Source organism: Ovis aries, chromosome 3 (genome assembly GCF_016772045.2).
Source record: "Ovis aries strain OAR_USU_Benz2616 breed Rambouillet chromosome 3, ARS-UI_Ramb_v3.0, whole genome shotgun sequence".
Lineage (NCBI taxonomy): Eukaryota > Metazoa > Chordata > Mammalia > Artiodactyla > Bovidae > Ovis > Ovis aries.
Genome location: NC_056056.1, coordinates 102,937,774 through 102,965,288, shown reverse-complemented (window position 1 = coordinate 102,965,288; position 27,515 = coordinate 102,937,774). Strand labels below are relative to the sequence as shown.

The 27,515-nt window shown below is 40.2% G+C and overlaps 1 protein-coding gene across 14 annotated transcripts in view; it reads left to right on the top strand.

Moving 5' to 3' along the window:
- Positions 1-27,515, top strand: part of VWA3B (von Willebrand factor A domain containing 3B) — a 187,002-nt gene that overhangs the window by 123,063 nt on the left and 36,424 nt on the right. For all 14 annotated transcript variants that reach the window (XR_009600184.1, XR_009600183.1, XR_003588752.2 and 11 more), the window contains 3 exons: positions 7,633-7,751; positions 13,659-13,709; positions 20,707-20,911. Coding sequence is in view for 10 of the 14 variants with exons in the window: in XM_060413952.1 (XP_060269935.1) it covers positions 7,633-7,751; positions 13,659-13,709; positions 20,707-20,911 (375 nt within the window). In the remaining 4 variants the exon portion in view is untranslated. The remainder of the gene's footprint in view (positions 1-7,632; positions 7,752-13,658; positions 13,710-20,706; positions 20,912-27,515) is intronic.

Below are 27,515 nucleotides of genomic sequence, written 5' to 3'. Positions count from 1 at the left end.
AAAAGTAGAATGGAGCTGAAAAGGAAACATGAATCTTAACCTACTTCACTGAGAATTTTAATTTACTTTTACTCCAGTGTCCTGTGTACGGCCACGTCTGTCTGGCTAGAATTGTAAAGCATTGTTTGGTTTCGTCCCAGCCATTTGTTTCATTCATGACTTATGTATGGGCTGTTTCTTCTTCTGGAACACAATGCTGTTTTGGTTTTCATGTTTCCTGGACCAGCATCAAATATATCACCTTGGAAATGAAGTGTTGAGCAGAGAGGTTGCCCTGGCAACTCTTCATTACAAGATGCTAACCGGCATGTTCAGTTTTCAGCGGACCAGATAACTTTAACCTTAGCTCTTTCAAAACAATGAATTCATCACCAAGTCATACACAGAGTAAAACTGCTTTTGCTATTTGATGAATCTGGAATTTAAAGCTCTTTATTGCCAATTGCTTTGGGAAAAAAAAAAGAATGTGGAAACAATAGTTTTTGCATCATTGAAAAGGCCACTACAACATCACACACCATCCTACCTTTAACAGCATCTCATCAAAGCTTCCTGCTTTGGTCTAATCTGGGTCCAGCACATAGCCTTGTGACCAGGTAGGCTGGGCTTGCACCCACCTCTGTCACTTACTCCTGACAGGCCATGGCAAGGTCTTCAATCAGGTATGTGAGGAGCCCTCATGCTGGGTTCTTTTTTTAAATATTTATTTTTATTAATTTATTTGGCTGCACCGGGTCAGTTGTGTCGTGTGGGATCTTAAGTTGAGGCATGTGGGATCTAGTTCACTGACCAACAATTGGCAAACCCAGGCCCCCTGTGTTGGGAGTATGGAGTCTTCGGCACTGGACCTCAGGAAAGTCCCTCATACAAGATTCTGAGAGAAGCATTTTATCTCATCAAAGTGTCTGATCTAAAACTTACAGCAACCTAGTGAGTGACTGTTTATCTCATCATTTAGCTAACAAGGAATGTTAGGGATGCTGCTAAGGGCATAACATTTTGCTGCTTTCAAATATAATAGCATTGAAAACTGTGTTGATAGAAAAGTTAATTAAAAATTTAAAAGGACAGTTAATACAAAAACTATATGTATTCATTGTATAGAAAAACTGGAAAATACAGATAAGTAGAAAAGAATCATACATTATAATTCCTCACAGATGAATTATTTGATAACTGTCCGATCAAAGCTTTTTCATTACATATATTGTCTTTTGTTCTCTGTTTTGTTTTACAAAATGAAGTAGAACTGAAGATACTCTGTGCCTTGATTTTTACTCAACAATCTATTTTGAACATCATTCCATACCAGAAAACTTCATTCATAAAATTTACAAATTCAAATTTCATTTATAAAGTTTACATTAAAAAATAATCTTTTATTTTCTAAAAATTTAGATTGAAGTTTGTGAGATGTAACCTACCCTGTTGTAAGTAATGTATTTTCATGGGTTTATGAATGATTTTATTGACACACCTCTTTGCCAGTTAATTTTGTGGCCCTGCCTTCAGTTTGCCCTATGGAAACCTGGAAATGTTTCTATTTACAAAGCAGAGGTTTGGGACTTGCCCAGTGATGCAGTGGCTAAAGACTCTGCCTTCTAATTCAGGGGGTTCCAGTTTGATCCCTGGTCAGAGAACTAAGATCCCACATACCATGGAGTGCGGCCAAAAATTAAATAAACATAATTTGTTTGAATAAATAAATACAAGCAGAGGTTTAAGCTTTAGCACTCAGAAATTTGTACAACTATGAGGCCACTGCACCTGTGCAGGATGTGCACGGCCTTTGCATTCTCATTACTCGCATCCAGTCAGACCTCTCCTTGCCCAATCCGGCAGCAAGCTCTGGGATATGCATAGGAAATGATTTAGCTGAAAAACAGTGAAGTTGTTGAATTCAGTCAGTGTTGAATGATAAATATATAAACACCAGTTTGCACCATTTCCTCATTTTCAAAATTTTGTGGGATTGCTTATAAACAGAGCCAGAATGTGGTCTGGTCGAATTCTTCTGGTCTGGACTACTCTAACAACTAATAACAGTGCCTACAGTTCAGAAAGGCAATGCCAAAGAATCTGAGAACTCACCTCACACGCTAGCAAAATAATGCTCAGAATTCTCCAAGCTAGGCTTCAACAGTACGTGAACCGAGGACTTCTAGACCTACAAGCTGGATTTAGAAAAGGCAGAAGAAGTCAAATAGCCAACAGCCAATGGATCATAGAAAAAGCAAGAGAATCCTAGCAAAACATCTACTTCTGCTTCATTGACTACGCTAAAGCCTTTGACTGTGTGGATCACAGCAAACTGTGGGAAATTCTTAAAGAGATGGGAATACCAGACCGCCTTACCTGCCTCCTGAGAAACTTGTATGCAGGTCAAGAAGCAACAGGTAAAACTGGATATGGAACAACGGACTGGTTCCAAATTGGGAAAGCAGTACATCAAGGCTGTATATTGTCACCTTGCTAATTTAACTTATATGCACAGTACAGCATGAGAAATGCCAGACTGGATGAAGCACAAGTTGGAATCAAGATTGCTGGGAGAAATATCAGTAACCTCAGATATGCTGATAACACCACCCTTATGGCAGAAAACAAAGAGAGCTCTTGAAGAAAGTGAAGGAGGAGAGTGAAAAAGCTGGCTTAAAACTCAGCATTAAAAACACTAAGATCCAGTCCCATCACTTCATGGCAAATAGGTGAGGAAACAATGGAAACAGTGACAGACTTTATTTTCTTGGACTCCAAAATCACAGCAGATGGTAACTGCAGCCATGAAATCAAAAGATGCTTGCTCCTTTGAAGAAAAGCTGTTTTTTCCAGTAGTCATGTATGGATGTGAGAGTTGCCATAAAGAAAGCTGAATGCCGAAGAATTAATGCTTTTGAACTGTGGTGTTGGGGAAGACTCTTGAGAGTCCCTTGGACAGCAGGGTAATCAAACCAATCAATCCTAAAGGAAATCAATCCTGAATATTCACTGGAAGGACTGATGCTGAAGCTGAAGCTCCAATACTTTGGCCTCCTGATGTGAAGAACTAACTCATTGGAAAAGACCCTGTTGCTGGGAAAGATTGAAGGCAGGAGGAGAAGGGGAAGACAGAGGATGAGATGGTTGGATGGCATCACCAGCTCGATGAACATGAGTTTGAGCAGGCTCTGGGAGTTGGTGATGGACAGGGAAGCCTGGTGTGCTGCAGGCCATGGGGTCCCAAAGAGTCGGACATGACTGAGTGACCTGAACTGACTGACTGACAGTTCTGTGCCCCACTTTCTTCACTTAGCATATCTTAGGCACATATTTCCTTGTAATGACCGTTTTTGGATGAATCTTAATTGTTGTACTAATATTCAGTAACATGAATTACTACAATTACTTGAGCTATTCCCTGCATTATTGGACAGTTTACTTGGCATTTTGAGAGTGCCTGTTTTCCTACATCTTAACTGTCACTTAGAGCAGTAACATTAAAAACAAAAAAACCTGCCTACTGCTAAGGGAAAATGGTACTCCAAATTTAACTTTTTTCTTTTATTGTTTGAGAATAATTTTTTATGTAAGCTAAATACATCTCTTAAAATTTTGGTTATATCATTCACATTCTTGGCAAACACATCTTTTAAAATAGCAAAGTTACGCTCCTTTCATTCCTCAATCACTAAGAACTCAAATCTGGTGGAGTTTAAGACAGTATTTTACGATATAGATAAGTCAGCCCAAATTGAGGCTATCCATGGATTCAGCAATTATAGTCAGTGACTCTCCCTCTCCCCCCTCTCCTCATACCTCCTCCTTTCTCCTTCTGCTCTTACTCCCTCATAGTTAAAATCTCACACAGACTGTGATTATCATTAATTTGGTAAGGCTTCTAGGTTAACCTCAAGAGGATTAAAATAGACAATACCTTGAGGCTCCCTTTTATTATCAAATACTGTCCAGAAGGGCCCTGAGGGCCCCGCCGTAAGTTAGTAATGCTTGATTTCCATTATAAGAGGTAAAAAGTAAAACATGTTCAAAGGACATGTGACCAAGTGGTTTCATTCCCTTTCAAGCAATGTCAGTTTCCTCATTAACTGCACTCCCCTCCCCACCTGCCTCCCTACAGAAGCTGAGCAGCCAAAATTCTGATCCCCCAAGTCCCTGTGAGAATGCCCTTTATGACCTCACAGTCACAGCAAACTTGGCATCATAAAGAGAATATCCCATGGGACCTTCAGCTGATCACCATGTTGTAAAAACTAAGACCACAGACTGAAGGTGTGGAGTATGACTTTGTCTTTCCCTCAATCTGCACACAGAAAGGAATGAGAGTGGGTGCACGTGAGCCAAATTTGAACTGCTACCACCCTGAAGTCCAAGATGGCCATGCAAGGCATGAGATCCAAACCCACGAAAGAGGGAGGTAGAACGTTAAACAAAGGGTTTTCTTTACACCTTCTGGCAGGGGTCCAGCGGATCCTGATGAAGTAATATAATGTTGCTTTACTTTGTGGTGTTGATTTGCAGTTGAGCCATAAGTTGGCAATTTGAAGAGCTATTTATAGACTTCTAGAGGGAACTTTTTCCCAGGAGAGACAAGAGTGTAGGATCTTTCACTTTTTTTGAGGCTGTTTTTTTACCTCTAAAAGTTTATGTGGTTTTTAAAAAGATGGTGGGTTTTGTTTGTATTTTTTTCTTTTTCACTTTTGTAAAGTTCTTTCGGTTTTAAAAGTCCAGTCAGCTCACCTTTATTTTTTATTTGATTTGATTGATTGATTGGTTTTTGGCTGCACTGGGTCTTCATTGCTTTGCACAGGCCTTCTCTAGTTGCGTCACGTGGGCTTCTCGTTTCAGAGCACGGGATCTAGGGCGCGTGGGCTTAGCTGGTCTGCAGCATGTGGACCTTTCCCTGACCAGGGATCAAATCCATGTCCCCGAAATTAACAGGCAGATCCTTAACTGCTCCACCACCTCAACTCACCTTTTAACCCACTGTTCTGGCTCCTTCTCTTGGACAAAGCTTGCTTAGATGTCATATGATGAATTCTTTTGTCTGACAAGTAGCAAGGTTTGACTATTCAGCCTAACTTAATTGCTTCCTTCTCAGTTTCCTGAATCTTTGGTTATTTTGTTTGTTTTGGTCTTGGGGTTTTAATTGCAAAATCAACATACATAGTTTTTTCAATTTTAATGTCTCTTTTCTTCATGATGTTATTTTATTATTCAAAATATTGTTATTTTTCTCATCCATTTGTTTTCATGGCACATCTGTTTGTTCTTACACTTTCTTATGACTGTTACATCTTTGAGCAACTTAATCACTAATTCTAATCATAATTAATATAAAATTATTGTTAGGTGGTCATAAAATTAATTTCTACTCAAGTGAATTGATATTCAGATTGTTGATTTGCTCAGCTACCATTTAGGGTATTTGTGTGTGTGTGTGTTTAGGAATTTTAGTTTGTTGGCTCATTTTTAATAAGACTTAAAAAATCTGTTTTTTCCTCTGCCTTCTTATTTTTGCAGTTACCTAAATGCATCCCCTTATTCCCCGGTCATTGGCATTTACAGGTCTTATTCCATGATGATACTGGGCTAGTGCAGATTGAGGGTGGCTTGGTTTAGTTCTTGGTTGTGAAGCTACATGAGCGTTGTCTCTCATCAGGCAGGGCCTTCTTGCAGGGGTGAGAGAACCTCATGTTAGTGCCAGCTTCAGGCACTGAGCCTGACTCAGAGTCCCACTTGCTTCCTGGGAGTTGAGCTCCCTCTACCCCTGCCATCTTTGGACACAAGAGTCAACAAACTTGCAACTTCAGTCCTGCTGACGTGTTCAACTTTTTCTCTATAGAAAATATCAATGCATCTTTCTTTTACTTTCTTTCCTTCTTCTTTTCCTTCTTTTATTTCTATACATTTTTCTTAAATAATAACAATATAATTTTTGCATGATGTGGAGGCAAAGGGAAACATGAACTCTGTATCATCTGGAATAAAAATAAAAATTTACTTCTTAAAAGTGATTGCCCATATTTCTAAAATGCCTACATGCTCCTTGTGGTTGGAATCACATGCAGTATTGAAGCACCACTGTATCTCAGTATTTCTCCTGTTAGACTTTCTTTTGCATGTAAATATTAAGGTATGGAATGTACCTTTTGAGGAACATACATTTATTCCTTTATCAACAGATATTTGTAGAGGGCCAGGCCCTGTTCAGGTGATAGAAATAAAGTGGTGATGAAACAAAGTTCCTGCTCTGAGGGAGCTTACGTTCTTAAAGAGGGATAGGTGAAAGCCGCTCAGTCGTGTCAGACTCTTTGCGACCCCATGGACTATATAGTCCATGGGATTCTCCAGGCCAGAATACTGGAGTAGGTAGCCTTTCCCTTCTCCAGGAGATATTCCCAACCCAGGGACTGAGCCCAGGTCTCCCACATTGCAGGCTAATTCTTTACCAGCTGAGCCACAAGAGACGCTCAAGGAGGGATAAGTAATATGCAAATAGGTAAAAGTGAAATATTGAGCTTCCCAGGTGGCTCAGTGGCAAAGAAACTGCCTGCCAATGTAGGAGACCCAGGTTTGATCCCTGGGTTGGGAAGATCCTCTGGAGAAGGAAATGGCAGCCTACTCCAGTATTTTTGCCCAGGAAATCCCATGGACAGGGGAGTCTAGTGGGCTACAATCCATGGGGTCACGAAAGAGTTGGACACAACTTTGCAACTAAGCAGCAACAAAAAGTAAATTTATTACTGGTCCTGTTAACATAGCATAGAATCAGAGACATCCCCAAACCCAGAAAGAAGCAAGCATCAGATGCAGACAGAATTTTTTTTAAATGCCCTCTCATTCTGGTACTCTACTGTTCTTACAGAGCATGGTTTCATTGATCACTAAGCCATCCTTATTTTACATGTATAAGAATCTCTTACAAATTAATAAGGAAAATGGCCCAAAGATATTAACTGTAATCATATATTCTCAAGAGAAAATCAAATTTAAAATAAGTACATGAAAAAGATGTTGAATCCAACTGAAAAGTGAAAGTGTTAGTCACTCAGTCATGTTTGAGACTTTTGCGACCCCATGGACTCTAGCCCTCCACACTCCTCTGTCCATGGAATTCTCCAGGCAAGAATACTGAAGTGGGATGCCATTCCCTTCTCCAGGGGAACTTCCCAACCTAAGAATTGAACCCATGTCTCCTGCATTGCAGGTGGATTCTTCACCATCTAAGCCATCAGGGAAGAACCTAACTGTCATTTACAAAGTAGCAGCAATGAGATTCTATTTCTTATTGCTCATGCCCATCAATTTGACAGAGGCTTATGAAGAGAATACTTGATTCTGATTAGGGTCTCCTAAAATAGTTTTTTGAGGTGATGGTTGTTTTTAAAATATGTAGTTTTAAAAATTGGAAGGAAAAGGTTAGCAATGATATCTCTGATTTTTATTTCTTTATTTTTGATTTTCTATATTTTTGATATATATTTTTTATTTCTATATTTTTCTATTTTTTGATTTTGATTTTCTCTACAAATCTAAAGTATTGATTTTCTATCCAGAGAAACATATTGTACAACCATTAAATTGAGTTTTGAAGGCACATGTTAAGTGACACTTTCCTTTGACATTGGCGTATAGGTGTTCCCTCTGGCACATGTGTGCAATGACACAAATAAGATGACTTTAATTAACCCCCAAGGAGTGAAGCTCAATATCTACAAGCAAAAAGTGGAACAGGCAATTAAGTCCTATGAAAAGTGAGTATTTCTCCTGGTTACTCTTTAATGGATGTGGAATTTGTTTTGGCTTTTCTCTTGTTTTAGCTTAAATTTTTCATCTGGAGCAGCTATTTAACAATAATCCATAGGAAATATTAACAGCAGCTCCAGCTAACAGAAGGGGCTTCCTTTATGCCTGCGCCACATTAAGTTCATTACCTGAATGTGCCCAACAGGGTTTTCAAGAAACCATCTTCCCTTTCTAAATTCTGCAGACATCTCATGTTTCCATAAACTCTTTTTTCTTTTTTATAGATTTTTAAAGATTTTCTTTTGATGTGGACCATTTTTTAAAGTCTTTATTGAATTTGTTACAATATTTTTTCTATTTTTTATGTTTCGGCTTTTTGGCCACAAGGGATATGGGACCTCAGCTCCCGGACCAGGAATCGAACCCCAGCCCCCTGCTTCGGGAGGTGCAGTCTTAACCACTGGACTGACAGGGAAGTCCCTCCATGAACTCTTAAAGCTTTCTTTTTAGCAGAGTGAACTGGACCATTTTAGCATTTGACTTTCTGTAAAGTGACTAATAAAACACTGCAATAATGACATAATTTACTTAAACAATTTTTAAATCAAAAGCAAGATGACAAGTTGACTACAGTGAAAACTATACTCTTAAATAGTCACTGTGTTCGTGCTGAGTTAGGGGGCCTCTCTTCACAAGGGCAGATAACCCAGGATTTGGCAGGCAACTGCCAGGCTGGAGGAGGAGATCCAGGTAGGAAAGAAACCCAGGGTCCTTGAATCCCAGCCCCTTCCTGGGGCCTGGCTCCTTCAGGCCTGACCTGGGAGCCCGTCTCAGAGTGGAGATTATGGCTCTGTGGTTAGAATCTCACCCTCTCGCAGTTCTCTAGTCACCTTCCCACCCTGCCCCTTAGCACTAAATTACTCCTTGTGCACACTCTTAATTAAACTTTGAGCTACCCAGCTTCTCCAGGCAAGTTCTTATTCTTGGTTCTGGAAGCTGTGCAATTGGGTTTTCATTTACTACCATGTGGTTGGGGAAAATCAAAGTAAGCAAAAGTGAACAGGGCCCAGGCCAGCCCTTAACTGGTCCACTGTCATCTTCTAGTGTGTCTAGTGTGTGTTCAAAAAAGTATTGGTTTGGTCGGATTTTTCCATTACATGTTACAGAAATACCCAAATAGACTTTTTTGACCAACTGAATATAAGATCTGACTTCTGCCACCTGGAGTGCACGACCCAGCCCAGAGACTGGCCTTTCTGCAATAGGCCCATCTCAGGCCTCTCCAGATCTGCTTACACTTGAGCTTCTTCTGCTACCCTCACCTAAGAACTGAGGCTGTGTTTCATGGGCTCCTTCTGTGGCCTCAGGGCTTTTCTGAGTCTTTGTGGGCCCTTCATTTCCTTCCAAGGCAGGCCGAACTCTCCCAAGGGTCATCCTCCCTGCTGGGCCAGAGACTTTGTTCTGTCTGGCCCTCTTCCTCTGCACCAGGCAGGCCTTCCCTTGCCTCCAAGCTCTATTGCCACTCTCCCTGCCCACCCACCTAGCTATCCTCTTTCATCCCTTCTTGCCTCAGCACCAATGGCCAGCCCCCACCAGAGGCCCTTCCCCAGCGACTCTCCAGCACCCACTTTGACTGTGGTGCTTGGGAGTGCTCCCAGCTTCAACGCAGGCCTGCCTCTCCCCTCTGAGGATGTCAGCCCCCCAGGGCAGACTCTGGGCTGCCGGCTTTCCCCCTGGTCTCCTCTTCCTAGCAGGTGTCACTATATATATTTTGACTGTCGGAATTTAATTTGAATTTGATCTAATTCAGGTTTAGTTTTTAAATTCATCTAGTTCAGTTATATAAAATATAATATAATGATATCATTTATATTATAATTTAATTTGCTTGACTCGTTCAAATATTTGTGTGCTGTGATTACCTGGTCTGTGAAAGCCTGCTACAGGGCCACAAGCTGGGGCTTTGAGGTCTGACAGCTCAGGGGTTTCATTCTTGGCTCTGACAGTTGCTTGACAGGTCATGTGACACTTGTGAGCTGCAGATTCCTTATTTGCAAAAATCTGGTTCACAGGGCGGTTTGAAGGTTATGTAAATTATATACATAAAGAGCAACTAATGTTAATTACTTCCCTCTTTCATTCCCTGAATCTGCTGATGCTAAAATAATCATAAATACATGGGGTGGAAAAGTCAAATAGTTCTTTCCACTAAGATGACCCTTTGAGAATTTCCAGAAGGACAGAGACCCTCCATTCCTAGGCAGAAGAGAGTCCTTCATTCATAGCAAAACCAAAATACAGACCTAGCAGTGCTCTGTCCCAGTTCTTACTTCCAATAAGTGAATCTGGAAAAGCCTTTAATACCCTCAGAGAAATATTATACCATATTGTTATTAAAATAATAAAATGGTATTGATTTAAATATGATTATTAGCATTAACTTTAATATTAATATTGATTGAATGTATATTATTTGGTATCATTAATTTGATGTTTATTTTAAATGAACTATTTAATGTTGTTTTTAATAATATTAACATTCATATTATTTAGAACAAAGCTCCTAATCTTTTGTATTTAATAGTATTTGTTTGCTGGTATAAATCTCAGTTCCCTTTTCCATCTTGCCCCATCTTTCTAAAGCTATGCAGACTATGAAAAATAATTAGTGAAACTTGATTTATCCCCATCTCATCCCCAATAAAACATTTGTAAGGAGTTTCCCACCACAGGTAAGCCAGATATAACTCTTAAGTCTGTATGGTTGGGGATGACCAAGTAAGTTGGAAGCTTACAGTCCTTTGGTCAAAGTAGTGACGCTCTAGCTATATTGGTCACACCTAATTCCCAGGTATAGGAGTCCTTGTGTTTCAGTATTTTAAGAATTGCAGGAGCAGTTTTGACTTTGTGTATCTGCACATAAGCTCTGAGGATATCATTGCTGGCTAGATTCTCGGATGATTTTTCTGCAGCTGTGTTCATGGTGAACCTGAGGTCAAGTTTGACTCTCCTAAAAACAGGAAGATTGTGGTTTCTCAAACCCCAGTATCCCGGACAGCTCTCATCCCACACTTTTGGACAGCTCTCATCCCACACTTTTAAAGGCTTTCCTGTAGCTGCCTTCCACACCAGTGGAGCCAGAATTCATATACTCTCCACTGCCCTCAATTCATGCCTGCTTGCTTTTTCTGTGTGCTTTGAAATAGTTCAGTGAAGATGGCAAATGGAGGAATAATAGGGGTTATGAAAATACATACCCTCTTAGGAAAATATTTTCTGAAGAAGCAAAATTAGAGATAGGGGGCTTCCCTGGAGGTCCAGTGGTTAGGACTTCTCACTCCCATTACAGGGAGTGTGGGCTCAATGCCTGGTGGGGGACTAAAATCCCACCTGCATGCAGCATGGCCAAAATAATAATAATAATTAATAAAAACACTAACCTTTGAGCACTTAGTACATGACAGGCACTGTGGTAAGCATTTTTTTTTCATTTTAAAAATAAATAAAATTAGAGACATGTCATAGCTAATTGGACCCATATTCACCAACCATTCCTGAATTTCTAAGTCTCCCTCTTCTTTAGAACCTGGAAGGAATGAGCCTTAGTTATTTCTGATCACTTTATACATATTGCTCATTTAATCCCGTCAATGCCAGGAGTAAGTGGTGGTATCCTTGTTTTATTGGTAAGAAAGCAGTTTTCAAAAATTAGGTAACAGGGGTTTCCCTGGTGGTCCAGTGGTTATGAATCTGCCTTGCAATGCAGGGGTTGCAGGTTCAATCCCTGGTTGGGGAACTAAGATCCCACATGCCACGAAGTAACTAAGCCTGAGCGCCACAACTACTGAGCCTTGCATGCCACAGCTAGAGTCCAAGTGTTACAACTAAAATCTGACACAGCCAAATAAATGAATATTTTTTTAAGTTATGTAATAGGAGCATACCACAATAAAGCAGAGCCTCTGAGATTTGAACCCAGACCAGTGTCTCTGCCAAGCCCATGTCTACACTCCCAGCCTCTCTCTCCCATTGCCTCCACTTTCAAGGTTTAAATTTTAAAATAGTTTAAAATAGTTTTTTTATTTTCCGTAAATGCACACAAGTTTTAGAAGCCCTCGTCTTTGTTTAATCAACCACATGATTAAAGAAAATTGGGACTTCCCTGATGGTCCGGTGACTAAGACTCCACACTCCCAATGCAGGCAGCCCAGGTTTGATCCCTCAGGGAACTAGATCCCGCAGTCCACAACCAAAAAAGATCCTGCATGCCACCGTGAAGATTAAAGATCCTATTGTGTGCTTAGTCGCTTAATTGTGTCTGACTCTTTGCAACCCCATTCCCTTTGTCCATGGGAATTCTCCGGGCAAGAATACTGGATGGAGTGGGCTGCCATTTCCTTCTCCAGGGGATCTTCCCAACTCAGGGATCAAACCTTCATTGCAGCCCAGGTCTCCCTCATTGCAGAAGAATTCTTTACTGTCTGAACCACCAGGGAAGCCCTGCATGCCTCAACTAAGACCCAGGGCAGCCAAATAAATAAATAAAATTTTTTTAAAAGAAAGCCAATTTCTTGTAACCCCATGGACTATAGCCCACCAGGCTCCCCTGTCCTTGGAATTTTCCAGGCAAGAATGCCTAATTGGGCTGCCATTTCCTACTGGGATCTTCCTGACCCAGAGATCAAAACCGGTCTCCTGCATTGCAGGAAGGTTCTTTACCATCTGAGCCACCAGGGAAGCCCTTCTAAAGAGGCCACAAAGAACCAAAAATATCGAAGGAGGCAGGGGCAGAGCTGGCTTGTTTCCCGCTTCCCGACTCTTTCTGTCACTTACAGAGTGTTTACCTGTGTCAGACACAGCTCTGTGTACGATGCATACACTTGCTTATTAAGTCTGCACTGCAACACTGGGAGGGAGGTACTGGTATTATCCACATTCTACGGAAAAGTTGGCTACTGGCCCAAAGTCTATCGGATAATAAGAGGGGAACACTGAGCTTTGGGCCCAGTGGCTCCAGAGTCTGTGCTCTTCACCACCACACTAGACCCCTTTCCATGACCTCCCCAAGCTCATGATGGATGATCAGGGCAAGATAACACCCAAAGTATGCTCCCAGAGCTCTGTGCCACAGACACTGGGCCCAAGGATTAGGAGCATGCCTCCTGGGGAGTGGCAGTGTTCTCCCACTCCAACTTTTCCATTTCATGGACACCAGCTCACAACCCATGGAGCCAGTGTTCTGTGCCTGGCGCTCCAGGAAACCTGGAGCACCACTGATTAGTAACAAGAAAAGGAGCTATAACTACCCAATCGAAAGCACTGGCTCCAACTTCCTCCTTTCCAGAATCTTTCTGCAAACATGGTCAGGGAGCTTAGTCTCAGCCCCAACTCTCTATGCTGGATGAGCAAGGCGCTTCATCATTCTGCCCCCTCAGCAGCCACATTTGGAAAACAAAGAGGTCAGGCTGGTTGATCTCTAAAGTGTATCCCAGTTCTCTTATTTATGACCCTATTAACCCTTTTTTGTTCTACAAATTCAGACAGAACAGACAGAAAAATGTCTACAGGAGGCAGGCTAAGGGCACACTTTATTTTTCCTTAAGATGAAAATCAGATGTTTAAAAATATCTTCATGCAGAGAGACCAGTTTGTTTGCTGCCTTTTTTCAGCCTGGGTTTTACCTAATGGAGCTGAGAACTAAGTCCTCCTTTCATATTTAGCATGATTGCCACAGAGTCATAAAGCTTCTGCAGTGATGCCGAGGGAGGGAGACCCTCACATCTAATCTCCGAGCAAGTGCAATGGTGTGGTCCTGTGGGGGTGTGTGGCTTGGGCTTTCCCTGCCTGGGCTCAGCCTTTTCTTCTGAAGTAAAGTATTGCAATTAAATAATTACTGTTGATTTTTTTTAAAACAGGCGCTTGAATAAAATTGTTTGGCGAGCATTATCTCCAGAGGAAAAAAAAAAGTAAGCCAGTTTCTTTTCATCTTTAAAATTGCTTTTTAATTTTGGTAAAATTCATATAACCTACAGTTAACAGTTTCTTTTAACTGTTTTTAAATGTGCTACTCGGTAATACTTAAGTTATTCACAGTTAGTTCACTTTGCTATACAGCAGAAAATAACAACGTTGTAAAGCAACTATGCTCCAATAAAAAAAATTTTTTTAATATTGTGCAAGCCACACGTTCCTTTACTTTCATAACTCCTCTATCATCTCAGAAAATACCTTGTACCTGTTAAGTACACCTTCCCCATTCCTCTCTCCCACTTTAGTAACTACCAGTCTGCTTTCTGGGCTTCCTGCTGGCTCAGATGGTAAAGAATCTGCCTGCAGTCAAGAGACCTGGGTTCAATCCCCGGGTTGGGAAGATCCCTGGAGAATGGCAACCCAGTGCAGTATTCTTGCCTGTAGAATTCCATGGACAGAAAATCCTAGCAGGCTATAGTGAGTTTTGAAAGTCTCCCAACTTTGTTGTTCTGTTTCAAAACTGTTCTGGTTATTTGTGGCCCCTTGAAGTTCAATGTGAATTTGAGGATTGGCTTTTAAGAAAGTTATTTTAAGTCTTTGTCTGCCAAATCCAGTGTCTGAACTTTATGTGTCTGTTGCTTTCTTCCCCAGTCAATGGGCTGTATGCATCCATGTTTCTTGGTATTCTTTGTAATTTTTTGTTGAAAACTGAACATTTTGGGCATTGTAACAGTAACTCAGGAAATTAGATTCTCTACCCTCCCCAGAAATTGCTGTTGTTGCTTGATGAAGGCTGCAGTTGTCTGTTTAATGTCTTTCCACGCTATTTTGGAAAGACTACATTATTTAATGTTCTTTTTTTCCCATATTTTATTTTATTTTTTACTTTATAGTATTGTATTGGTTTTGCCATACATCAACATGAATCTGCCACGGGTGTACATGTGTTCCCAATCCTGAACCCCACTCCCACCTCCCTCCCCATACCATCTCTTTGGGTCATCCCCGTGCACCAGCCCCAAGCATCCTGTATCCTGCATCGAACCTAGACTGGCGATTCATTTCTTATATGATATTATACATGTTTCAATGCCATTCTCCCAAATCATCCCACTCTCTCCCTCTCCCACAGAGCCCAAAAGACTGTTCTATACATCTGTGTCTCTTTTGCTGTCTCGTATACAGGGTTATCGTTACCATCTTTCTAAATTCCATATATATGCGTTAGTATACTGTATTGGTGTCCTTCTATTCTTTATCATGTGTGTTCACTAAAGTATTGTCATCCCTGTGGTCAGCCAGTGACCTGACAGAGATTTCCCCACATGTCAGCCTCTCTCTTCATCAAGCGTTCTTCTGAATGCTATATAAGTATTCAACTACATTCTTGAGTTCCAAAACAGTTAATTCTATCAAATAGTTGTTTTGGTGAAAAGACCAGTTCCTTGATTTTTCTGCTCCACTGTCTTTCATGACATCACTTCCCTCCTTACCATCTAAAGCAGGATTTTGAGTGAGTTACGACACCTTTACTATATTGCAGTGCTTGTGCTTGTGCTCAGTTGCTTCAGTCATGTCCAGCTCTTTGCAGTCCCATGGACCTTAGGCTGCTGGGTTCCTCTGTCCACAGGATTTTCCTAGCAAGAATGCTGGAGTGGGTTGCCGTGCCCTTCCCCAGGGGGTCTTCCCAACCCAGGGACTGAACTTGTGTCTCCTGAATTGCAGGTGGATTATTTACCTCTGAGCCACTGGGGAAGACCCATATTGAGGTAGTTTCCTCCTAATCCTAGTTTGTTGAGTGTTTTCATTTTTAATCATGAAAGAGTGTTGAATTCATCATGATTTTGCTGTATCCATTGAGATGATTAAGTCATTTTTTTCTTCATTCTGTTACTGTGATTTATACTGACTGATTTTTACGTATTGCATTCTAGGAATAAGTCTCATTCTTCAGTGTCTCATTCATTTAATGTGTTGTTGAATTTGGTTTGCTAGTATTGAATCAATGTTCAAAAGCAATATTGGGCTGTAGTTTTCTCATCTTGTAGTATCTTTGTCTGGCTTTGGTATCAGGGTGATGCTGGCATCATAGAATGAGTTTCAAAATGTTCCCTCCTCTTCAATATTTGGAATTATTTGAGGAGGATTGGTGTTAATTCTTCTTTAAATGTTTGGTAGTTCTCTCCATGGAAGCCATATAGTACTGGGCTCATATTTGTTGGAAATTATTTGTTTGCTGATTCAGTCTCCTTACTAGTTACAAATCTGTTCAGATTTTTAATTTCTTTCTGATTCAGTCTTAGTTGGTTATATTTTTACAGAAATTTGTCCATTTCTTCTAGATTATCCACTTTGTTGGTGTATAATGGATCATGGTAGCCTTTTATAAAATATCCTACTTATTTCTCTGATAACAGTTGTAATGTTCATTCTTTCCTTTCTGATTCTAGTTATTTGAGTTTTCTCTGTTTTCTTCTTCATCTAGCTAATAAGCATTTGTCGTTTTTGCTGCTCTTTCCAGAAACTAACTCTTAGTTTCATACATTTTTTTCTACTGTTCTCTCTATTTCACTTATTTCTGCTCTCATCTTTATTATTTCTTTTCTTCTGCTAACTTTGAGTTTATTCTTCATTTTCCCACTTCTTTGAAGTGTAAAGTTAGGTTGTTGATTTGAGATACTTTCTCTTTTTTAATAGAAATACTATAAATTTCACTATAGAAATCACTATAGATTTCCCTCTTAGGACTGTTTTTGCTATATCTTAGAATTTTAATATGTTGTATTCTTATTTTAAAATATCTCAAGATATTTTACAGTCTCCCTTTTGATTTATTCTTTGGCCCATTGGTTGTTTAATTTCCACATATTTGATTTCTAGTTTTATTCCACTGTGATTGGAGAATATATTTTATATGATTTAATCTTAAAACTTTTAAGACTCGTGCTTTTACATGTGGTTTATCCTGAAGAGAATGTTCCATGTGCACTTAGGAAGAATATGTATTCTGCTGTTGGTTTGTAGTGTGTTCTGTGTATGTCTGTTTGGTCTAATTAATCTATCATGTTTTTCAAGTCCTCTGTTTCTTTATTAGTCTTCTGTTTCGTGGTTATATCCATTATTGAAAATGGAAATTGAAATCTTCTCTTATAGTGTTTCAGTTTTCCCTTCAATTCTATTAATGTTTGCTTCTATATTTGGGAGCTGTGAAGTTAGGTGCATATTTATAACTGTCATATCTTCCTTGTGGATGGACTCATTTTGCCATTATATAATGTCCTTCTTATGTGCGAAGTCAAGTGGGCCTTAGGAGGCATGACTATGAACAAAGCCAGTGGAGGTGATGAAATTTCAGTTGAGCTACTTCAAATCCTAAAAGATGATGCTGTGAAAGTGATGCACTCAATATGCCAGCAAATTTGGAAAACTCAGCAGTGGCCACAGGACTGGAAAAGGTCAGTTTTCACTCCAATCTCAAAGAAAGGCAATGCCAAAGAATGATCAAACTACCACACAATTGCACTCATCTCACATGCTAGTAAAGTAATGCTCAAAATTCTCCAACCTAGGCTTCAACAGTAGTGAACCGTGAACTTCCAGATGTTCAAGCTGGATTTAGAAAAGGCAGAGGAACCAGAGATCAAATTGTCAACATCCATTGGATCATCAAAAAACAGAGAGAGTTCCAGAAAAACATCTATTTCTACTTTACTGACTATGCCAAAACCTTTGACTGTGTGGATCACAACTAAGTGTGGAAAATTTTTAAAGAGATGGGAATACCAGACCACCTGACCTGCCTCCTGAAAAATCTATATGCAGGTCAAGAAGCAACAGTTAGAACTGGACATGGAACAAATCAGGAAAGGAGTATGTCAAAGCTGTATATTGTCACCCTGCTTATTTAACTTATATGCAGAATACATCATGAGAAATGCCAGGCTAAATGAAGCACAAGTTGGAGTCAAGATTGCTAGGAGAAATACCAATAACCTCAGATACACAGATGACACCACGCTTATGTCAGAAAGTGAAGAAGAACTAAAGAGCCTCTTGATGAGAGTGAAAGAGGAGAGTAGAAAAGGTGGCTTAAAATTCAACATTCAGAAAACGAAGATGATGGCATCTAGTCCCATCGCTTCATGGCAAATAGATGAGGAAACAGTAGAAACAGTGAGAGACTTTATTTTGGGGGCTCCAAAATCACTGTAGATGGTGACTGCAGCCATGAAATTAAAAGACGCTTGCTCTTTGGAAGAAAAGCTATGATCAACCTAGACAGCATATTAAAGAGCAGACATTACTTTGCCTACAAAGGTCTGTCTAGTCAAAGCTATGGTTTTTCCGGTACTCATGTATGGATGTGAGAGTTGGACCATAAAGAAGGTTGAGTGACAAAGAATTGATGCTTTTGAAATACGGTGTTGGAGAAGACTCTTGAGGGTCCCTTGGACTGCAAGAGATCCAACCAGTCCATCCTAAAGGAAATCAGTCCTAAATATTCATCAGAAGGACTGATGTTGAAGCTGAAACTCCAATACTTTGGCCACCTGATGGGAAGAACTGACTCTTTGGAAAAGACCCTGATCCTATGAAAGATTGAAGGTGGGAGGAGAAAGGGATGACAGAGGATGAGATGGTTGGATGGCATGACCGACTTGATGGACATAAGTTTGAGTAGGCTCCATGAGTTGGTGATGGACAGGGAAGCCTGGCGTGCTGCAGTCCATGGGTCGCAGAGTCAGAAATAACTGAGCGACTGAACTGAATTAAATGTCCTTCTTTGTCTCTTGTAACAATTTATGATTTAAAATAGTCATAATTTTCTGATTTTTTTTTTCTGATTTACCAAGTCACCTTTTGAAGCTCTCTAGTGAATTTTTCGGGCTTCCCTGGTGGCTCAGAGGTTAAAGCGTCTGCCTGCGATGTGGGAGACCTGGGCTCAATCCCTGGGTCAGGAAGATCCCCTAGAAAAGGGAATGGCAACCCACTCCAGTATTCTTGCCTGGAGAATCCCATGGGTGGAGGAGCCTGGTGGACTACAGTCCACGGGGTCGCAAAGAGTCGGACACGACTGAGCGACTTTACTCAGTCACTCACTCAGTGAATTTTTCAGTTATTGTATTCCTCAGATACAGAATTTCTGTTTGGTTCTTTTTATAGTTTCTGTGTCTTTGTTGATGTTCTTAATATGTTCATCCATCATTTTCCTGATTCCATTTAGTTGTCTGTATTCTCTTTGAGCTCAATGAGCATTTTTAAGACAGTTATTTTCAATTCTCTGTCAGGTAATTCATAGCTCTTTTCTTTAGTGTAGATTTCTGGAGATTTATTTTGTTCCTTTGATTAAGCCACTGTTCTCTGTTTCTCTTCATTCATACTTTTAGGCAAGATCTGGATATTTGAAAAGGCAGACACTTGTCCCAGTTTTTGTAGATGACTTCTTATAGGGGAAGACCTTCACCAATCATTCTAACTAGAGATTCTGGGACCCTCTCACAGCTTTTCTGAGGGTATTTCTTCTCTAGGAGTGGTGGTGGTGGTGGTGGTGGTGGTGGTGTGTATGTGTGTAATTTCCCAGTCAAAGAGATTTGCCCCAGTCTTTTCTCAGGAGCGGGTAATCTTTTCCTCCCCCTGGTGTCTTTCTTTGGGTACTGCAGTATCTCTGGCGCTGTAACCAGCCATGAAACTTGCCTTTGCTCTCAGCTGCCAGTAACCTGGCATGCAAAGTATGCTGCCATTTTTATTGGCACTCTGAGTCAAGTGAGACAAAAGCTAGTCTCTCAAGCAGCCCCACAGAAGGTCAAAATGCTGCATACATGTTCCACTCTTCTCTTTCGGAGAAGCCAGGACTTCATTTCCTCTGAGTTGCTCCGCAGGTGCCAAGAAAGGGAAGGGGCTAGGCCAGGCAACGTGCAACAAATGTTCCTAATACTTACTTCAGTGCCCGCTCTTCTTGGCTTTGAACTTCTGTAGAGCTGGTAGCTTTTAACTGGCTTCTTGGAATTCTCACAAAGGCAGTTTGTCCACATATTATTGTCAGCATTTCTGTGGGGGAATGAGGCCTGGGGTTTCTCATTTTACTATTTTCCTGACATCACTACCATTTAGATTTTTAATAAGAATTTTTGCTGTCTTCTGGAGACAAGTTTGTCTGTGGATTGAGTCCTGTGATTGTACTGGGTTTACAGTGTGCTCTTCCAACACACACAACACACACTTAAAAAAATAAAAAGATGCTTCAGCAATAAGAGAATGATAATTATGAAATGTTCTTCTCCCCATATCTCCCTCAGTCAATCTATCCATTGCCCTCTCTGTACCCCCTTCCATGAATATCTGACTCAGAAGTAGCTGGGACTGGAAACAGAATTTAGGACTTGGGCCCTCCACACCCCACTGGCTTCCCCTGGAATCGTGCGTCCTGTTCATCAGCTGATAGAAAGTTTGGCTTCTGTTCTTTGTGAACCAAATCAGTGAAACCAGAAAATATAGGCCTATTTAGGCTTATAAGAGGACAGGAGATAAAGGCAGCTAAAATGAGCTAATAGAAGAATTATTGCACTGAGACAAATATTTGGGTTTAGTGTTTGCTTGTTTTCCAGTCACTCCTAGGCATAGCTGTTTGAAATCTCTTTGAAACTTGCTTTTGCTTCTGCCAAATGTTAAACCTAAGGAGAAAGGAATGGGTTCCAAACATGCTGAAAAAAATTATTGGAAAAAAAAAAACAAACTCGTGTAACAAAGTTCTATAAAATCAGACCATCAAATTAAATAATGGGGAAAAGGGCCTCCCATGACTCAGAGATGATTATTTCTAACTTGTGCAAACTACCAAAGCCCCGATGGACAAGAAGGCTTGGCTGCAATTCTGTCAGCACCTGACATCTGCTCCGACAGATGTTTCTCAGGGGAGGGTTGACTGAAAAACCATCTTTCCGTATGTTTTCTGTTATGATCACATTACGTTTCTCTTTCTTCTTCCTTCTCTAGGTTAGATGCAAACAAACCAATGCGGTACTTAGAAAACAAGGCAGCTTTGAATGAGGCATTAGAAAGGTTGAATTGGCCCATTTCACTGAAGGAGCTGTCCTTGCTGGAGAATGAAATCCTAGCTGGGAAAATGTACGTGCAGCAGGCCATGGAGCTCCAAGAGGCTGTCAAGAAGGAGAATTATGTAAGCAAAGCACTCGAAGAGGTGCGTACCATGATGGGGTCTGTGTTTGCTCCCTCCCCTCTGGTCTGAGCCCTTGACATCTCTGTGTTGGCCATCCCTCTCCTCCACTTCTCAACACACTGATTTCTAAGAGTTACAGCCAACCCACTGACGGTCTCAGCACCTCTTTCAACAGAAAGGAAATGGCGTTGATTTTACTCTGACCTTATTTTTTAAACAATACATATTTTAACTGGAAAATAAAACTAAGCAGAAGTATCACAGAGTGATTAAAAGCCTGGACTTTGATATGAGCCAGACCAGCATCTGGTCTCAGATCTGCCACCTAATCCCCATGTGATCTTGGCCAGTGACTGTCTCTAAACCTTAGAGTTTTTTTTTTTTTTCAATCTGTAGGATAAGAGTATTAATAGTATTAATAGGCTTGTTATGAGAAAATGAACATTTAAAGTAGTTAGTGTTGAAAGTCTTCCATAAGTATTAGCAATTATTGTTACTAGTAAAACAGACCTTCTAAAAAGAAAATCTAATATCTAGCAGGCTTAATATTTACCACTTTGGATCATTTACTTCTTTATTTATTTATTGTTTTGGTTGCACTCAGTCTTTGTTACTACATGTGGGCTTTCTCTGTTTGCGGCAAGTGGGGGCTACTCTTTGTTGCAGTGCGTGGACTTCTCATTGCAGTGGCTTCTCTTGCTGCAGAGAATGGGCTCTAGGGTGCTTGGGCTTCAGTAGTTGGAGAAGGCAATGGCACCCCACTCCAGTACTCTTACCTGGAAAATCCCATGGATGGAGGAGCCTGGTGGGCTTCCTTCTGTCTGTGGGGTCGCACAGAGTCGGACACGACTGAAGCGACTTAGCATAGCATAGCATGGCATAGTTGCAGCACATGGGCTCAGCGGTTGTGGTGCACTGTCTTAGTTGCTCTGTGACATGTGGAATCTTCCCAGACTAGGGATCAAGACTGTGTCTCCTGCGTTGACAGGCAGACTCTCATCCACTGTATCACCAGAGAAATCCTGAATCATTTACCTTTTTTAAAAACTATTTTTTAATTGATGGATAATTGCTTTACACTTTCACTTTACAAAATGTTGCTTTACAGAATGTTGTTGTTTTCCGTCAAACCTCAACATAAATCAGCCATAGGTATACATATATCCCCTCCCTCCTGAACCCCCCTCCCATCTCCCTCCCTACCTCACCCCTCCCTGTTGACACAGAGCCCCTGTCTGAGTTTCCTGAGCCATACAGCAAATTCCCCTTGGCCATCTATTTTACACACGGTAATGTAAGTTTCCATGTTACATCTCACCCTCTCCTCCCCTCTCCCCATGTCTGTAAGTCTATTCTCTTTGTCTGTTTCTCCATTGCTGCCCTGTGAATAAATTCTTCAGTTCCATTTTTCTAGATTCTGTATGTATCCATTAGAATACAGTATTTATCTTTCTCTTTCTGACTGACTTCACTCTCTATAATAGGTTCTAGGTTCATCCACCTCATGAGAACTGACTCAAAGGCATTCCTTTTTATGGCTGAGTAATATTCCATTGTGTATAGGTACCACAATGTCTTTATCCATTCATCTGTTGTAAATAATGTAAATAGTGCTGCAATGAACAATGGGATACATGTGTCTTTTTCAATTTGGGTTTCCTCAGGGTATATGCCTAGGAGTGGGATTTCTGGGTCATGTGGTTTTATTCCTAGTTTTTTAAGGAATCTCCATACATTCTTCCATAGTGGCTATATCAATTTACATTCCACTGACAGTGCAAGAAAGAAAGAAGAAAGTGAAGTTGCTCAGTTGTGTCCATCTCTTTGTAACCCCATGGACTGTAGCCCACCAGGCTCCTCCATCCATGGAATTTTCCAGGCAAGAGTACTGGAGTGGATTGTCATTTCCTTCTCCAGGGGATCTGACCCAGGGATTGAACCTGGGTCTCCTGCATTGCAGGCAGACACTTTACCATCTGAGCCACCCTTTTCTCCACACCCTCTCCAGCATTTATTGTTTGTAGAGTTTTTGATGATGGCCATTCTGACTGATGTGAGATGATATCTCATTGTAGTTTTGATTTGCATTTCTCTAATAATGAGCAATGTTGAGCATCTTTTCATGTGTTTGTTAGACATCTGTGTGTCTTCTTTGGAGAAATGTCTGCTTGGGTCTTTTTCCCACTTTTTGATTGGGTTGTTTATTTTGCTGGTATTGAGTTGTATGAGCTGCTTATATATTTTGGAAATTAATCCTTTGTCAGTTATCTCATTTGCTATTGTTTTCCCCCATTCTGAGGGTTGTCTTTTCACCTTGCTTATAGTTTCCTTTGCTGTGCAAAAGCTTTTATGTTTAATCAGATCCCACTTGTTTACTTTTGTTTTTATTTCCATTACTCTAGTAGGTGGGTCATAGAAGATCTTGCTTTGATTTATGTAATCAAATGTTCTGCCTATGTTTTCCTCTAAGAGTTTTATAGTTTCTGGTCTTGCATTTAGGTCTTTAATCCATTTTGAGTTTATCTTTGTGTATGGTGTTAGGAAGTGTTCTAATTTCATTCTTTTACATGTGGCTGTTCAGATTTTCCAGCACCATTTATTGAAGAGGCTGTGTGCCCCATTGTATACTCTTGTCTCCTTTGTCAAAAATTAGGTACCCATAGGTGTATGGGTTTATTTCTGAGCTTTCTATCTTGTTCCATTGGTCTATATTTCTGTTTTTGTGCCGGTACCATACTGTCTTGATGACTGTAGCTTTGTAGTATAATCTGAAGTCAGGGAGTTTGCTTCCTCCAGCTCCATTCTTCTTTCTCAAGACCACTTTGGCTATTTGGGTCTTTTGTGTTTCCATATGAATTGTGAAAATGTTTGTTCTAGTTCTGTGAAAAATGTCATTGGTAATTGGATAGGGATCACATTGAATCTGTAGACTGTGTTTGTTAATATAGTCATTTTCACAATATTGATTCTCCGTACCCAGGAACATGGAATATCTCTCCATCTGTTTATGTCACCTTTGATTTCTTTCATTAGTGTCTTACAATTTTCTGTGTACAGTTCTTTTGTCTCCTTAGGTGAATTTATTCCTAGATATTTCTTTTTGTTGCAGTGGTGAATGGGATTGATTCCTTAATTTCTTTCTGTATTTTCATTGTTAGTATATAGAAATGCAAGTGATTTCTATGTATTGATTTTATATCCTGCAACTTTGCTAAATTCACTGATTAGCTCTAGTAATTTTCTGATACTATCTTTAGGGTTTTTTATATACAGTATCATGTCATCTGCAAACAGTGAGAACTTTACTTCTTCTTTTCCAATGTGAATTCCTTTTATTTCTTTTTCTTGTCTGCTGTAGCTAGGACTTCTAGAACTATGTTAAATAATAGTGGTGAAAGTGAACACCCTCGTCTTGTTCCTGACCTTAGGGGAAATGCTTTCAACTTTTTACCATTGAGAATAATGTTTGCTGTAGGCTTATCATATATGGCCTTTACTATGTTGAGGTAGGTTCCTTCTATGCACATTTTTTGAAGAGTTTTAATCATAAATGGGTGCTGAATTTAGTCGAAGGCTTTTCCTGCATCTGTTGAGATTATCATATTGTTTTTATCTTTCAACTTGTTAATGTGGTGTATCACATTGATTGCTTTCCATATATTGAAGAATCCTTGCATCCCTGGAATAAACCGAGCTTGATCATGGTGTATGAGCTTTTGATGTGTTGCTGAATTCTGTTTGCTAAAATTTTGATGAGGATTTTTGCATCTATGTTCATCAGTGATATTGGTCTGTAGTTTTCTTTTTTTGTATTGTCTTTGTCTGGTTTTGGTATCAGGGTGATAGTGGCTTCGTAGAATGAATTTGTAAGTGTTACTTCCTCTGTGATTTATTGAAAGAGTTTTAGAAGGATAGGCAATAGCTCTTCTCTAAATGTTTGACAGAATTCTCCTGTGAAGCCATCTAGTCCTGGGTTTTTGTTTTCTGAGAGATTTTTGATCACAGCTTCAATTTCAGTGCTTGTAATTGGGTTGTTCGTAATTTCTGTTTCTTCCTAGTTCAGTCTTAGAAGATTGAACTTTTCTAAGAATCTGTCCATTTCTTCCAGGTTATCCATTTTATTGCCATATAGTTGTTCATAATAGTCTCTCTCTCTCTTTTTTTTTTTTTCCTGGTCAGCAAGTCATCACTTATTCATTAACACAACTCCAAGTCCAGAAAGCTGCCTGACATGACAACTTTTCTTTCTTGGTTATGGTACCCTCCAGACAGTAGAGTGAAGGGTCATGGATCCCCTTCAACAGAGTGAGATGTGCTGGCCCCAGGGTGCCCTCTTCAGAGACACCCTGTAATTTTGCCAGCCTTGCCAATGTGTGACATGGGGGCTCACCCCACTGTCTGTTGTAACCTCTCCTTTTTCATTTCTAATTTTGTTGATTTGATTCTTCTTTCTTTTTTCCTTGATGAGTTTGGCTAAAGGTTTGTCAATTTTGTTTATCTTCTCAAAGAATCAGCTTTTAGTTTTATTAATCTTTACTATTGTTTTTTTTTTTCATTTCTTTTTCATTTATTTCTGCTCAGATCTTTATGATTTCTTTCCTTCTACTAATTTTGGAGTTTTTTGGTTCCTCTTTTTCCAGTTGTTTTAGGTATAAAATTAGGTTGTCTATTCAATGTTTTTCTTGTTTCTTGAGGTAGGATTGTATTGTATAAACTTCCCTCTTAGAACTGCTTTTGCTGCATCCCATGGGTTTTGAGTTGTCGTGTTTTCATTGTCATTTGTTTCTAGAAATTTTTTGATTTCCCTTTTGATTTCTTCAGTAACCTGTTGGCTATTCAGAAACGTATTGTTTAATCTCCATGTGTTTGTGTTTCTTACAGTTTTTTTCTTATAAATGATATCTAGTCTCATAGTATTGTGGTCAGAGAAGATGCTTGATACAATTTCAGTTTTCTTAAATTTACCAAGATTTGATTTGTGATCCAAGATGTGGTCTATCCTGGAGAATGTTCCATGTACACTTGAGAAGAAGGTGTATTCTGCATTTGGATGGAATGTCCTAAAGATATCAGTGAGAGCCATCTCATCTAATGTATCATTTAAGACTTGTGTTTCCTTATTAATTTTCTGTTAATTAAAGTCTCCTAATTAATTGAAGTCTTCTACTATTATTGTGATACTGTCAATTTCTCCTTTTATGTCTGTTCAGTTCAGTTCAGTCGCTCAGTTGTGTCCAACTCTTTGCGACCCCATGAATTGCAGCATGCCAGGCCTCTTAGTGTTTATCTTATGTATTGAGGTACTCCTATGTTGGATGCCTAGATATTTACAATTATTATGCCTTCCTCTTGGATTGATCCCTTGATCATTATGTAGTGCCAACAAAGGTCCGTCTAGTCAAGGCTATGGTTTTTCCAGTAGTCATGTATGGATGTGAGAGTTGGACTGTGAAGAAAGCTGAGCACTGGAGAATTGATGCTAAAACTGTGGTGTTGGAGAAGACTCTTGAGAGTCCCTTGGACTGCAAGGAGATCCAGCCAGTTCATCCTAAAGGAGATCAGTCCTGAGTGTTCATTGGAAGGACTGATGTTGAAGCTGAAAATCCAATACTTTGGCCACCTGATGTGAAGAGCTGACTCATTTGAAAAGACCCTGATGCTGGGACAAATTGAAGGCAGGAGGAGAAGGGGACGACAGAGGATGAGATGGTTGGATGGCATCACTGACTCAATGGATATGAGTTTGGGTAAACTCCAGGAGTTGGTGATGGACAAGGATGCTTACTCCTTGGGAGAAAAGTTATGACCAACCTAGATAGCATATTCAAAAGCAGAGACATTACTTTGCCAACTAAGGTCCGTCTAGTCAAGGCTGTGGTTTTCCCAGTGGTCATGTATGGATGTGAGAGTTGGACTGTGAAGAAGGCTGAGCGCTGAAGAATTGATGCTTTTGAACTGTGTTGTTGGAGAAGACTCTTGAGAGTCCCTTGGACTGCAAGGAGACCCAACCAGTCCATTCTGAAGGAGATCTGCCCTAGGATTTCTTTGGAAGGAATGATGCTAAAGCTGAAACTCCAGTACTTTGGCCACCTCATGTGAAGAGCTGACTCATTGGAAAAGACTCTGATGCTGGGAGGGACAGGGGGCAGGAGGAGAAGGGGACGACAGAGGATGAGATGGCTGGATGGCATCACTGACTCGATGGATGTGAATCTGAGTGAACTCCGGGAGTTGGTGATGGACAGGGAGGCCTGGCATGCTGCGATTCATGGGGTCGCAAAGAGTCGGACACGACTGAGTGACTGAACTAAACTGAACCGAAGGAGGCCTGGCATGCTGCGGTCCACGGGGTTGCAGAGTCGGACCTGACTGAGTGACTGAACTCAACTAAATTGAACTGTCCTTCCTTATCTCTTGTAGTATTCTTTATATTAAGCTCTATTTTGTCTGATATGAGGATTGCTACTCCAGCATTCTTTTGCTTCCCATTTGCATAGAATATATTTTTCCATCCTCTCACTTTCAGCTTATATGTGTCTTGAGGTCTGAAGTGGGTTTCTTGTAGACAGCATATATATGGGTCTTGTTTTTGTATCCATTCAGCCAGTCTGTGTCTTCTGGTTGA